Raw genomic sequence first — 13,377 nt, forward strand, 5'->3', positions numbered from 1 at the left:
GGGCGTGGAAGGGACCTCTGGAGATCACCCAGTTTAACCCCCCTACCCAGGAAGGGTCACCTGGAGCAGGTAACACAGGAACATGTCCAGGGGTGTTTGGAATGTCTCTAGAGAGGGAGACTCCACACCCACCCTGAGCAGCTGTTCGAGGCTCTGCCACCTCCATGGAAAGAAGTTTTTCCTCATGTTGAGGTGGAACTTCTTGTGTTTTGGTTTATGGCCATTGCTCCTCCACATCCTGTTGCTGAAAAGAGTCTGGCACCTCCTCTTCACACCCACCTTGGATGTATTCGTAGGGACTGATGAAATCCCTTCTCAGCCTTCCCAGGCCCAGCTCCAGCAGTCTCTCCTCATCAGAGATGCTCCAGACCCCTCATCATCTTTGTGGCCTCCACTGGACCCTCTCCAATAACTGTCATCTTTCTTGTCCTGAGGAGCCCAGAGCTGGACACAGCACTCCAGATGTGGCCGATGTGCCACTCTGTCACTGCCTCGGGGACACAGGACACCACTGGGGACAGGCTCTGACACAGACTCACAGCCCTGGACCCAGGCTGGCAAGGGGGCTGAGTCCCAGCTGAAGCACAAACTCACAGGTGATGTTTCCAGGGGCCACAGAGCAACTGATCTGAGTGGAGATCCCCGTGATGAGGAAGAGCAGGGACAACCTTCCCCTATGATGCACCTGCTCCAAAATGTTAAAGGACTTCACTGCCCTCAGGCTTTCTGTGGCATGATCCACCCACACTCAATATTGATCTGCCTTCTGTAAAGGGAGCAACTATTAAGAACATCAATATTCTCTTCATATTTTATCTTTCCAGCCCTGTAATTGAAGTCTCATTAATTTATTGTATCATCCTGCAGCACAGGAAGAAGTCAGGAACAGATACAAGGGAAAATTACAAGGGAGAGGGGATGGCATTTTTAATGACTAGAAAGTGTAGGCAGCATTTATTTTGGGCACATTGAGATTAACCAAGAGCAGCTGCTTTTCAGAACAATTCCACTCTTTTCTGTTCCAGAAACACGTAGAACAGCAGCTTCCAGACTCTGGCATCGTACGCAACTCCTTGCTTTGAACCCCAAACCTCTCCTACAGATGCCAAGGCCAGCACAAACACAAGAGTCTGTACAACCTTTCCAACCACCAACAGCAGCACCAAGCAGCCTGCCACTGGGAACCACTGCCTCCAAAATCCATCCAATCAAATAGGAGAAGCTACCCAACAACCTGACCGAATTATTCTGCCCAATTCAATTGTCTGAGATCCCCATCCTCTTCCTCCATCCTTTTCTGCATTGCCAAGGGGCAGCATGTCCCAAAAAGAGAGCCAAACCAAGCACTCTCCAGGCTGACATTCTCTAGATGGGTGGCTTGCACAGATCACACACCTCAGTCCTACATCATTAGTTCTGTTCACACTACTTTTCCCAAAATTAAAACAACCCCTTCTATTGGTACAATACATCACAAATGGACAGAAGAATAAATGTTACATGACATTCATCCACAAGTCAGTCTCAGTCCAGCTGTGCCATTCTGCCAGATCACCTGGCAAAGAACAGCTGCAATGTGATAACACAGAACTGCTCTGACACCTTCTGGTGACAAACCCTGTGACAAACAGCCCTTGGAGACAGCAGCAATGAGGACAGACCCGAGAACTGTTCTGAATTTCACTTCTAAACATCAGCCACAGAAGCAGCACTAAGCAAGAAAGGAGACACTGCAAACCATCACCTCCCATTCATGTAATACCCCCTGACTAAATTAAAAAGCTGAATCAAAAATAATATTTAAACAAACACATACAGAGTATAAGGAAAATGTATACTTTTACATGCACATCATCTCCATGATCAATTATTAACCATTATTTTTAACCTCTATTTAGTACTTCGATATTAAAAGATGTTTTACTTTCTCTAACAACATTATCAAGCAGGATCCCAACACACCATCACTGCTCAGGCTGCATTCTGCCCCAGTGAACAGGGACAGGAACAGTCAGCACCTTTCACCTGGATAAGCAGCTGAGAAACTACCTACTCACATCACTTACACCAGGTGAATCACTCTTAAACCTTCACAAAGCAGCTCCCTACTCCTGTGGGGAAGTGCAACAAACAAGGAAACTAACTCTGTTCCCCTGGGGCAGCCTGGAGGGAGGAAGGATCCTACTGCACCCAGGCAATGGATTTAAGGTTTGTAAGAACAAGAGACAATGAAATGACTCAGTGTAACTGCACAGTCTGCCCACTCCAGAGAATGGGGCTCAGGAATTTCACAGGAAGTCTCCATGCCACAAGAGCCATGCAGCCCTGCTCTCCATGCAGCCAGGGACCCAGAAGATATTAATAAAGGTCACAGCAAGAACTGAAATCCTCACGACCAGCCATTTACCATCCAGGAATAACTATCATCAGTTCCAGAGAGGAATACCAAGATGGATCTCCAGAGTGACAGTCCCTGTGGATGAGCCAGGACACTGTCACCTCAGACCCTGAGGCAGGCACAGCCAAGTGAAAGTACCTCTGCTCCAAACAGTTCATGATTGAGAGATTCTACCCATCTTTTGAGCTGGAAAATGAACTATTTTGTCAGTAAAAGCCTTTATTTCAAGTAAATTGTGTGACAAAATTTAAGACTGATTTTGTGGCTAAAAGAATTTACAGTTCTAATTAACACACACAGCAAGTTATTTAGTTTTGTGTATCTGTAAAAAGCAGCTTCATTCTGCACTGCCTAGAGTGGCCTAACTCTGCTTTCACACAGAACATGATACCAAACTCTGCCTTCCCTTGCAGCACCATGCCACACCAGCAGGGAAAATTTATTATTTACACATCAGTCAAAAAAGCTACCAAAATTACTTTACAGTAAATGAAACTCTGCACATTACAAAAAGAAGCAGCTTGTTAATTAATTCATGTAAGTGAGCATTTTCTACTGTCAACCCTGATCAAAAGTATGCTTATAACATACATTCAGTGAACCATGTAACCAAAGGTACAGTTAAAGCAGCTACAAAATAAATGGAAAAAGGTTCTCCTTTATAGAAGGAGCACCATCTTCCCTCGGGCACCACTGCTACAAATAATGTCTTCATGAGCCTTGGCTACTTTCTCCAGGGGATATTCCGAGCCCACAATGGGTTTCAGCCAGCCAGCTTCTATGCCATCAAGGAGTGCCGTGGCACATTCATGCCTCTCCTCCTGCATGTAACAAACACAGCATTTACAACAAGGTCTTTGCATTTTAGAATTGCATTGACAATTTATTCAAGTGTTAAACCAAATTCCACAACCCAAAAATATTTTACTATGTTCTGAGATTGAATCAAAACATAAAGAAATGAACAAACAAGTTTGTTAAAGTGAAATTATGCTTTCATCCCTACAAAGGATTTTAACTTGAAATAGAGGAGTGCTGGAACAAGTCAACAAAGCATACTTTAAAACAGAGATGTTTCTCACCTCAGTTGCAAGAAACAGACTCACTCCAATTATGCTTGACTCCTTGCTCATAGTGTCTCTTGGGTTTATCTCAATGCGTCCTCTGCAGCCCACAACCTGCTCAAGCAAGTCCAAAATGAGAGCTGCACAATTGTGATGCAGAATGCACAGACTGAGGCAGTGACTCCAACACCCACCATCACCTCCCTGCTCAGGGACACAAACACTCACCATCATCCTCTGGGCAGGGACACACTCACCATCACCCTCCCTGCATGGGCCAGCAGCTGCAAGTCAGCATCCAGGTTGACATTGGAGAGCATTTCTATGATGATATCCACTCCCCCCGGCCCTGTGCACTCCTGTACAAGACACAGGATGTTATTTTAGTGCTCAGGTACCACTGTTTATTTCATACACTACAGGAAACATCCATTTTACAGGCTATTGTTTAAATTTTCAATACAGCCTCTGTACTATAGCTGACAGCTAATGAGCTGAATTGTAGCACATTTTGCTGTGCTGACTTATGGTGTGCTCCCACACTGGAATTTGCTGAATGTTAGTTCTCTCTGCCTGTGAGAAAAGTTCTGCTTTTCCAGCCTGAGTAAGTTTTATCTTGTGTAGAAATTAAAAAGGCAGTACACTATTGCTCCTACATAAATTGCCTTTAAAAACTTCAGCAAACAACTGCTTGTTTGTTAGTACTTGCATCCTCTAGCCTTGACATCATGCCTACCTTAATTCTCTCAATGTAATTAGGGTTTCTGTGATTAAAGGCTTGGTGAGCGCCGTTTCTCAGGATCACATTCATGCCCTCCTCAGTTCCTGCTGTACCCAAAACCTTCAAACCACAAGCTCTGGCAATCTGACATGCTGCTAGTCCCACCTGAGGAGAGAAAAAAAAAAAAAAGAGAAAAAAAGAAAAAAGAAAACTATTTTACCCACTTAGCATTTTAAATTTTAATTATTCTACCAGCAAATTGGAACTTCCCCATTTAAAAAGTTGGTTTGGTAATATGTGTTTTAGCCATAATAAGTAATTTGGATCTTAAAGACAGAAAAATAGTCTTTTAAGAAGAACAAAGATTTACAGAAGCATGGTAAAGTTTTGATCTTTTTTAATAGTTATCAGCATTTGATATAAATCAATGTAGAATGTTGTCTGTCTGTCAAAGCTGGGCCATACATTTTTGATACAAAGCCAGGGAAATTCTTCTCTTCACAGAATCACCTGCTATTGATACCAGCGTTATACATTGCAAAGAAAATCTGCAGGCATAAATTTTATTAAAACCACTTCTGCACCTTTCACAAACAAATTAAATTATCTCTTTCTAAAGCAAATTCTCAGTGTCTTCTACCAGCTTTGCACTCCAGTAAGAACAGAAGCACCACATTTAGTTCATGAAAATAAAAAGAGGCAATGATGCTGAATGCCATTCTAGTATCTCAGAATAAGATCTGAATTCATCTTTTTGTTGTCTAACAAATAATTAAAGAAACTTTGAAACTTTGCCCATTCATAGCAGCTGTTTGGTGCATCAGCAGAAACCAAGCAAGAAAGGGCAGAGTGTGGGAGATAAATTAAACTAGAATGTTATGTGAGAGAGATCTAAAATTAGCCTGTCATGTAAAACCAAAGAAAATTAGAAGTGCAATTTCACATAGTATTCAGTCACAGCTTTATCCATTCCAGTGCCTCTCCCTGTTCAGTTGGCTGTCAGCTCACGGGTAGAAACATCCCAGAAATGCACAGTTGCCCTGCACCGCTGATTCCTTCTCAGAGGACTCAGAACAACTTGTACATATTGGAAAATTACAGCTTTCTGCTATCAGTTTTGCCTGAGTTAGACCTACTACAAAGCTTCCACATCAACTTCCACCTGTTCAGTGTGTGACCCTCTGACTGAGGACCTCACACCAGCACTTGTGCAGTTTCACAATTACTGTGAATAACGGAGTTTGCTCTAAGCAATGTGTCCCAGAGTGTCTGAAATAAAAACCTAATTTGCTAACCCCTTTATTGATCTAAGTGTGACCATAACTCATACCCCAAGCAGATGCAAGGACAGAGAGCAACATTCCCTATCACCTGCCTCCTTGGAACACTTACCCCGCCACTGGCACCATGCACCAGCACACTTTCCCCAGCTTTGGCACAGCCTCTGGGTGAAGAACACAGGACATATTGGTGTTGTGATTGCAGTACACACTGACTGAGTATCAGGGTGCAGATTCTGACCAATGCAGACACTCATCAAACCTCATTGTTCACACAGCATTTCCAATTTATGTTCCAATTTATGTTCCAAACTATGCTCCAATTATGGCTAAACAGGTATCATAAGCCTTTTAGGGAGAACAAGGAGGCAAAATAAACCCTGTGATTGATGACGTGAAGCAACATGCAGCCAGCAGCCAGTGACAGCCTGGTACTGAGCCTCAGCTTGGGACCTTCCTCTGTCCCAGGAAAGTGGTGGTTCTGCTCCACAGCACCTGGCTGCTTAATTAGGAAGTTAGAACTAATCCTGCTTTTCTTCCCTGGCTAAAATACCAGTGAGTACTGAAAAGCAGCCACATGTTTTATTACATGAAGCCTTTCCAGGTCTATTCTCTCAAGAAGAAACACTTAACAGGAAAAGACAGTCATAGGCTTCTAGGTCACAATTATCTGACAATTCCATCAGCGTAACAAATTCAAGTGTCTTAAACATTTCCCACTCATCAATCTCCCCATTTTACAGGACAATGAAAATATGAATTTTGGTATTTTAAATATCAAAAATTAAAGTGCACAAACTTGGATTTGGTGCCTTACTTCTGGAAGAGGGCCCGGTAGGCAGTGAAGTAGGGGACTCCGAGTGCTGCTCCCTGCCTAAAGTCCAGCTTGTCTGGCAAAGGAAAGACTCTGTTGGCTGCAGCAACTGCATACTCTGCATATCCTCCAGAGATCGTTTCAAGGGTGAAAACCCTGTCCCCTTTCTAGAACAGAGGGAGAGAATATAGAAAAATCAATCATTTCCCTTCCTTTTTCCTTAACAAACATTATGAACCAATTCACAGAGGTTTAGGCTATTGCTAACAGCTCCCCTATTAAAAACAACCAGTTATATTTGTCATAGAAATTTTTATAAATGCTGATACATACCATTAATGCAACACAAACCATATAATTCCATATACTTAATTTTAAGTGTCATAATTATAACCTGCTCTGCAGTGTAACACACAAACCTACTGTCTCATTAATATGAACCTTAATGAACTTGAACACTCAGGAATTCCATCCACAGATTTCAAATGCAAAACCTCAAAAGCCTTTATGACCACAAATGAAATATTTCTAAATTATTTAATTTTAATGTGGAAAAACATATATTCTTAATATATCCAAAGACACTTCTCTCTCATTCAAGCCAGGAGCATCACAACTGCCATAGGAAGCAAAAAACACACATAGCAGATACAGCAAACTGCTGATAAGAAAATATGAATAAAGATGATTCTTCTCTCTAGATAACCAAATCACCCAGGTTTCCCAAAATTGTTACATACATCCCAAATCAGGAAATTCCAGCACAATTCTAACTACGATTATGTTTGGTTGGGAACAACCATCTAGTGACTTGAACGGGAGAATAGATTTGGAAACTATACATATGTCATAGATATCTTTTAGCAAACTGATATTTGCCTTCTACTGTCACAAGACTTTCCCCCACAGAAACCCAAGTAAAATTACTACACTGGAGCAATGCAGTATTTGAAGTTTTAACAACAAATACTTAATGGGGCTTTACAAGTAAGCAATTTCCATTTCCCAAAAAGCTTTACAGAAAATTTTTCAGTTCTGCATGAAATTATTATCCCCAGCAGGAAGCATCCAATCTCAACTACTTCTGCAACACAGAAACCCAACTTTTGTACACCTGATGTCACTCCTTTAAGGAGACAGACAGCAGGTGCCTCTTCCGAGACCTTCGAGCTCCCAGTGGTCACAGCATTCCTCACAGTCCCACCTGCAGACTGGCTTGTCAGTGGGATCCCACTGCGTGCTTTTACCAGCCCGTGAAGGGGATTCCCCCTTTGAAGAGATTACACGATTATAAGCAAAAGAACCAGGCACAGTAGCACAGCAATCACCCGAAGAGGATACAATAAACAATACAGAATTAAAGCTCAATGCGTAAATACCTTGAATGCAGTCACGTGTTCCCCAACACCCTCGATCACCCCAGATACATCTGAGCCTGGGGTGTAGGGCAAAGTCGGTTTCCTGGCATAAGTCCCAGAACGAATATATGTCTCAACAGGATTTACCCCACAGGCATGGACTTTAATTAACACCTACAAGAAAAGATGCTTCTTAAACAGTAAGTAAAAAAATTTAGCCATTTAATTCACAGCACAGCATCATGGTATTTTAACTGAATTCTCAAACAGCCTCTGCGACAACCCAGTGTCAAACTGGAGCTACTTTCAAGAAACCCTTGATGTGGAATATGTAGCCCACAGAACAGTAAAGAGACCACGTTTGTCAAGCATGATGTCTCAGGGAGTATGAATACACTAATCAAACCCCATGTACTCCAGATGAAGAGTTCTGGGTTGCATCCCTCATTCTGTCCTGTGGGCACCTGTTACCATTCATTACTGCTATTTATTTCCCTTCACAGAGCTCACATATACCTGGTTTTCTTTTGGAACAGGAACTAACACATCCGACTGGAGTTTAAGTACTTCAGGGCCACCAAATTCAAACACTCTGATCGCTCTCATCACTCTGCTGGTGGCTGCCATGGCGACCAGAGGATCTGGGGAAAAACACGACAGTAATATCCCTGGTTCGTGATCAGGTCAGGGAGAGCCTGAGCCCCCAGGACGTGCCCTGCGGACACCGCCCGGGACACGGCACAGCCCGCGGAGCCGAAGGGCGGCTCGGCCTCGTGATAATGAACCGATCCAGAGGGAGGGGAAGGAGTGGGGGGGCCCCGAGGTGCCCAGGGTCTCCCGCTCAGAGCAGCTTCCGGGAGCCGGGCATGGGGCGGACGGGAAGCACAGCACAGGGCCGTACCCAGCGGGGCACAGCCGTGGAACAGGGACCGCTGGCCCCAGCCCGTCCCGGGCAGCATCGCGCCCCCGCCCCCTCCCGCTCCGGGCCCGCCCCCGACACGCCCCCTCCGTCGGGCCCCGCCCCTGACGCGCCTCTCGCCTCCAGGCCCCGCCCCCCGAGGCCTCTCGCGGTCAGGCCCCGCCCCTTTAAGCCGCCCCACGGCCGTCGCCGCTAGAGGCCTGGGCGTGGCCGCCGCGGCTGCGGAACTCGACACGGGCAGCGCGGGGCCGCCGCCGCCTCGTCCCGTCCCCCCGGGGAGCACCAGGAAGCTCCACGCCCCCCGCCTACCTGCGGAGCGCCGCCGCCCCAGCGCTGAAGCGTGGGCCCGGGCGGAGGGCGGGGGGCGGGGCCATCCCACGCCCCGCCCCGGCACTCGACCGCGCGCAGAGGTTTGTCCCCCGCGGGCCGCCGTCCCCGCGCGATGGCGGCGTTCGCGCGGCGGAAGGCGCAGTGGCTCGCGCGGCCCGACCCCAGCCGGAAGCGCGCGCTGGACGCGCGCGCCGCGGAGCTCGCGCGGCTCCTGAACGCGCACGAGCAGTTCTGCACCACCAGCTCGTGCGACGGGAGGGTCCTGCTGGCGGTGGGATACCGGGATACCGGCATGGGTACCGGGGTGGCGGGCCGGGATGACGGGGCGGGGCCGGCATGCCTCGAGATCGGGTCCCGCTGTTGCCAGTGCTTCCTTGTCCATGCTCAGCTGGGTATCAGTGGCCGGGACACACAAACCCGGCCGGTGCCCGGGCGGAGCCGGCCCGAGCAGCGTTCCTGTGAATGGGCTCTGCGGGCAAAGCGACGCTCCTGGCTCGGAAGGGCCGGATCAAACATCACCGACCCGCAGAGCCCATTCCCTGGTTTCTGTCCATCAGGACACGGACGGCGGCGGGATCCAGAAGAAGAACTGCACGTGGCTCCTGGTAACACATGACCCGTGTGCCAAAGGCGATGTGGTAAGAGCAGAGTAGGATACAGCTTTTGTTTTTATTCATTGCAGTGCTCATGGTGTCATGGAAAACACGTGAAAGGGTTTTTATTCTTAATGCTGAGATGAATTGCCACTCTTTTAAAATTAAATCTTCTTTAGGAATGTTGCTTAATAAATTCTTAAGACCTGTTTTGAAGAGAATGCTTTTGAGCTCAAGCTTTTCTGTCTCAAAGTGACATTTCTGAATAGAAGAAAATATTCCCAGCCCTCAAGGTTTCTCTGCATGAAGACAGCACAGAAAAGCCAATAAACTGTCTTGGTGAACTGTGCAGGATGTCAGAGAGCTGTCTGCACTCTCACAGGTCCAGGAAAATCTGCCACTAGTATCTCTGTCTTCTGACAGAACCAAGGGATCTGAAGGGGATATCTTCAGTTTTTTAATTATAAAGTTACTTCTTTTTTCCTAGTCTTGTGGGTTTATGCCTCTAATTTCAACCTCTGAATTTGTCTTTATAACTCTCATATATTAGGCTACACACTGGTATTTGAGAAAGGATTAAAGTGTGGTTGAGTATGTTAGGCCATGGATTTAATCTGCTGAAACCCAGAAAGTTTTCTCAAGTTGAGGAATGTACTTCAGCAACTAAATGTCTTTGATTCTAAAGAACAGTTAAAAAAAAATCCCTGCTCAGTCACCTGATTGCAGCAGAATAGTTATTGTCCCTTGCTGGACTGATGGTGTCGATGTTTGGATGTACGAAGAAAAAACATGAAGGATGAAGCACAGTTTTTAACATCTGTTTTGCCATGAATTTCTATCAAGCCTGATCAGTTTAGCAAACAGAATCAGGGAAATCCATGGAGTTTCTGTGTATTGTGAGCAATGAAAACTTAAAAGCAGCTGATCAAACCTGATTGCTTGGGACTCATTTGCTGCATTTTTCATGCTTGTTTCATACACAGACTAGCTTTTTCTTTTTGGCCTTTTTCTTTTTTCGGCAATAAAAGTACACACTTGCAGTGTTAATATAAATGTTTTGGTGTATTTTCCAGATGACAGCACTAGAGAAGTCCACTGGGGATGTTGTGTTCAAGTTTGAACCATTTGTTCTTCACGTGCTGTGCCGGGAGCTGCAGGATGCACAGCTGCTGGTAAAACCACGTCAAGCACAATATGACATTGTTGCTCTGTTACATTCCTGTCTGTAAAAGTAAAAGGATTGGCTCCTGGTTAAGCTGTAACACTTAGGAATAGTCCCAGATGTGCTGTGTGTTTAACAACTGGGATAGTAAAGTAAGCTGATGAGGAAAACAGAGCTTTAAACTTTGTGGAGATTTTGCTGTGCGTAGAAAGCAAAATGACTCACCTTTGAGCTGAAGTGGGCTGCCCATAAAACATTTCCCAGGGAGCCTGGGATTCTCTCACTGGCTGAAAGGGGTGGATTTTAGGCATTACTTTGCTACCATCCAGGCCATTTGTCTCCATTTGCAATGAATTGAGTGGCACCTTTGTGTTCTGCTTCTCCAGCATGACCGAAGAGCAGTGTGTGCCGTGCCAGGCTCATTCCCTCATTAGCACAGGAGAGCTGATGAGCTCAGTGTACAGTGCTGCTGCTCTCACAGCTATAGACATGTGGCACGACTGTGTGTGCTTCCAGCTCATTGGGATAAAGCAGCTCAGTGCTCAGAGAGACATTGTGTCCCATCTGCATTGATGGATTCAGACAGTCAGGATGCACCATGGGTCTCTGAAAACCACCCACAGTTTGTGGGCTTGATCTCAAAGACATTTTAATTTAACTATTTTTATCAGTCTGTGGAGATGGTTTTGAGTAAGTTTTTTGCAAAACCGAGATTGCAAGTTGCATTGCAACCCATTCATAATTATTTTTTGCTTTGAAAGTGTACAAGACTTGTTTAAGCACTTATTTGTTCTGCAGCATTCAGTGGCTGTTGATTCTGGATTCAGGAACTCCGGTATTACGGTTGGCAGAGGAGGAAAAATTATGATGGTAAGGAGTGTGCTACTGTCAGGAATGTAACAAAGTCTTATCATTACATTAACCTTGGCTTTTTACGAGCCGAGATCTGACTTGTGCTGTCACAGGGCATGCTGTAGCAAAGAAGTAGCTTTCTGCTTTAGGTGAGAGCAAACTAACCAATTGTATGGATAAGCAGGTTTTTTCCTGCAATGAACTCCCTATATTATTTAAATAACCTTCATAAAGTAAAAAAACTTTGTTCCAGATAAGTCCTGTGCGCTTTTTCAGGCTGTCCGGAGCACTCACTGCTTAGAAGTTCCATTGACCCACAAGGGGAGACTGATGGTCTCTGGAGAATATATTGAATTTCTGGTACATGTAGCCAATCAGAAAATGGAAGAAAACATAAGGAGGATTGAGAGGTTTGTAAGATTATACCATGTAATGATGTAACATTCATGACATTGAATTTTTCTTCAGCATCAGCTAAAACCACTTTCTTCTCCTTGCACGTCTTGATTACATTCCAAAAGCATTAGTTCCTCAGAGGAGTTTTGTAGCAAACCTACAAAATAGTAAATACAAAATTTTTTCTTTCTAGATTCCACAAGGGCTTGGAGTTGGCTCTGGAGGCTGCTGTCCCTACAGACATTTTGGCTCCCGAGGGGCCGGAGAAGAGCCGCTCTGTGTATGTACACAGGAGAAAGAGACGGACCATTCGGGAACAGGCCGGTCCCAGCGGAGAGCTGGAGCCCCAGGATGATACTGAAAGCAGTCTGGATCTGTTTGCCGAAATCATGATATAGACTAAGGCATTCGAAAGCAAATGGCAAACTGACTGTATGCTCTTTGTAAGAGGTTTATATACTATTGTGCTCTCAGTAGTAACACTCCCATGGACATTGACCAGAAAAAAGGTAATTAACAGAATGGTGAGCAGGTGTAATGCTACCGGACACAGAGAACAAAGCCTTAGAATGTGTTGGGGTTTTTTTAACTGTACTGTTGAATTAACAAACTTTTACTCCGTCTGCCAGTTATCCCTGAAATAATAGGTTTGCTGCAGCCTTTGGCCACGTTCTCTGTGGGAGCATTTCACTTCCAACTTTGTTTTTGCAGAGCAGAGAAACTCTAAAAACTGGGTTGTTTTCCCCAAAGGTTGTTACTCCCTGCAGGACCTGCAGAGCAGCATGCACCAGCATGGCTGGCCCTTCCCAGCAGCACAGGACCAGCTGTTAATCACCTGCAGAGCATAGCTGGGGCAGAGGTTAGGACAGAAAAACACGAGCTGGGTACTGCTCTGTACCAGCCTCAGCTGGGTGCATCCAGATCCCTCCTGGCCTCCTGGCCACTGCACTAGCAGCTGCTGTTTTCCTGCTCTTTGCTGTGTCTCGGGCTCCAGCCCCACTGTGTGTGCTCCAATTCCCATGACCACTGGCCACTCAGTACCATTTTTCCTTGCCCCTTTAGCCAGCTCTGTGTGCTGATGACCCCTTCCCCTCACAGAGCCCCTGCACTCTGCAGCCAGCACCCGGCCAAAGTCACCCCAAGGGCTGGGCTGGGCTGAGAACCACTGACTGCAGGAACTGTTATATACAAACAGTGCAGCACTGTGTGCATTCCTTGTTGTGCCATTGGCAAAGGCACTCCATGCTCATGTATTTTTCAGAAAAATACTGAATTTGTAAACCTTCCAAGCTGTCTTGTGACTGAGTGATAGCTTACACTGCAGAGCCAGACCCTGACTGAAGGAGGTGGTTTATTTGTGCCGGAACTCCCAGGCCGTGCAGAGAGGGACGTCACTGTTTCCATTACATGAGCCTCTGTCTTTGGGGGCATTTTAATTCCACTGTAAAAATTGAACATACTCCATGGCAGCCTCAGGGAAGAGTAATTGG

At 45.7% G+C, this 13,377-nt stretch overlaps 2 protein-coding genes and 1 long non-coding RNA gene across 4 annotated transcripts; 2 read left to right on the forward strand and 1 right to left on the reverse strand.

Annotated features, from left to right (window-relative positions):
• Positions 1-35: 35 nt before the first annotated feature.
• LOC113972793 lies at positions 36-1,204 on the forward strand. Its single transcript, XR_003536006.1, has 3 exons — positions 36-69; positions 435-596; positions 1,026-1,204. It is a non-coding gene; the product is annotated as an uncharacterized LOC113972793 (long non-coding RNA).
• A 1,393-nt stretch (positions 1,205-2,597) lies between these two features.
• Positions 2,598-8,955, reverse strand: CRYZ (crystallin zeta). The gene is made up of 9 exons (XM_027694207.1): positions 8,864-8,955; positions 8,152-8,276; positions 7,657-7,809; positions 6,281-6,444; positions 5,576-5,627; positions 4,199-4,348; positions 3,720-3,821; positions 3,481-3,576; positions 2,598-3,219 (listed from the first exon to the last, which is right to left on the reverse strand). Exons 2-9 carry the CDS (start codon positions 8,260-8,262, stop codon positions 3,058-3,060), a joined length of 990 nt encoding a protein of 329 aa, XP_027550008.1. The 5' UTR covers positions 8,263-8,276; positions 8,864-8,955; the 3' UTR covers positions 2,598-3,057.
• Positions 8,956-8,981: 26 nt separating this feature from the next.
• Positions 8,982-13,173, forward strand: TYW3 (tRNA-yW synthesizing protein 3 homolog). Of its 2 annotated transcripts, XM_027694206.1 has the most exons (6): positions 8,982-9,155; positions 9,442-9,522; positions 10,551-10,649; positions 11,438-11,509; positions 11,768-11,901; positions 12,081-13,173. In XM_027694206.1, the coding sequence occupies exons 1-6, from the start codon at positions 8,997-8,999 to the stop codon at positions 12,283-12,285; spliced, it is 750 nt and encodes a 249-aa protein (XP_027550007.1). In that variant the 5' UTR covers positions 8,982-8,996; the 3' UTR covers positions 12,286-13,173. The 2 variants fall into 2 exon arrangements, with proteins under 2 accessions (XP_027550007.1, XP_027550006.1); XM_027694205.1 differs by lacking the exon at positions 8,982-9,155 and having other exon boundaries at positions 9,164-9,522.
• Positions 13,174-13,377: the final 204 nt, after the last annotated feature.

This window comes from Neopelma chrysocephalum, unplaced genomic scaffold, assembly GCF_003984885.1.
Source record: "Neopelma chrysocephalum unplaced genomic scaffold, ASM398488v2 Primary Assembly neopelma1_97, whole genome shotgun sequence".
Taxonomy (NCBI): Eukaryota; Metazoa; Chordata; class Aves; order Passeriformes; family Pipridae; genus Neopelma; species Neopelma chrysocephalum.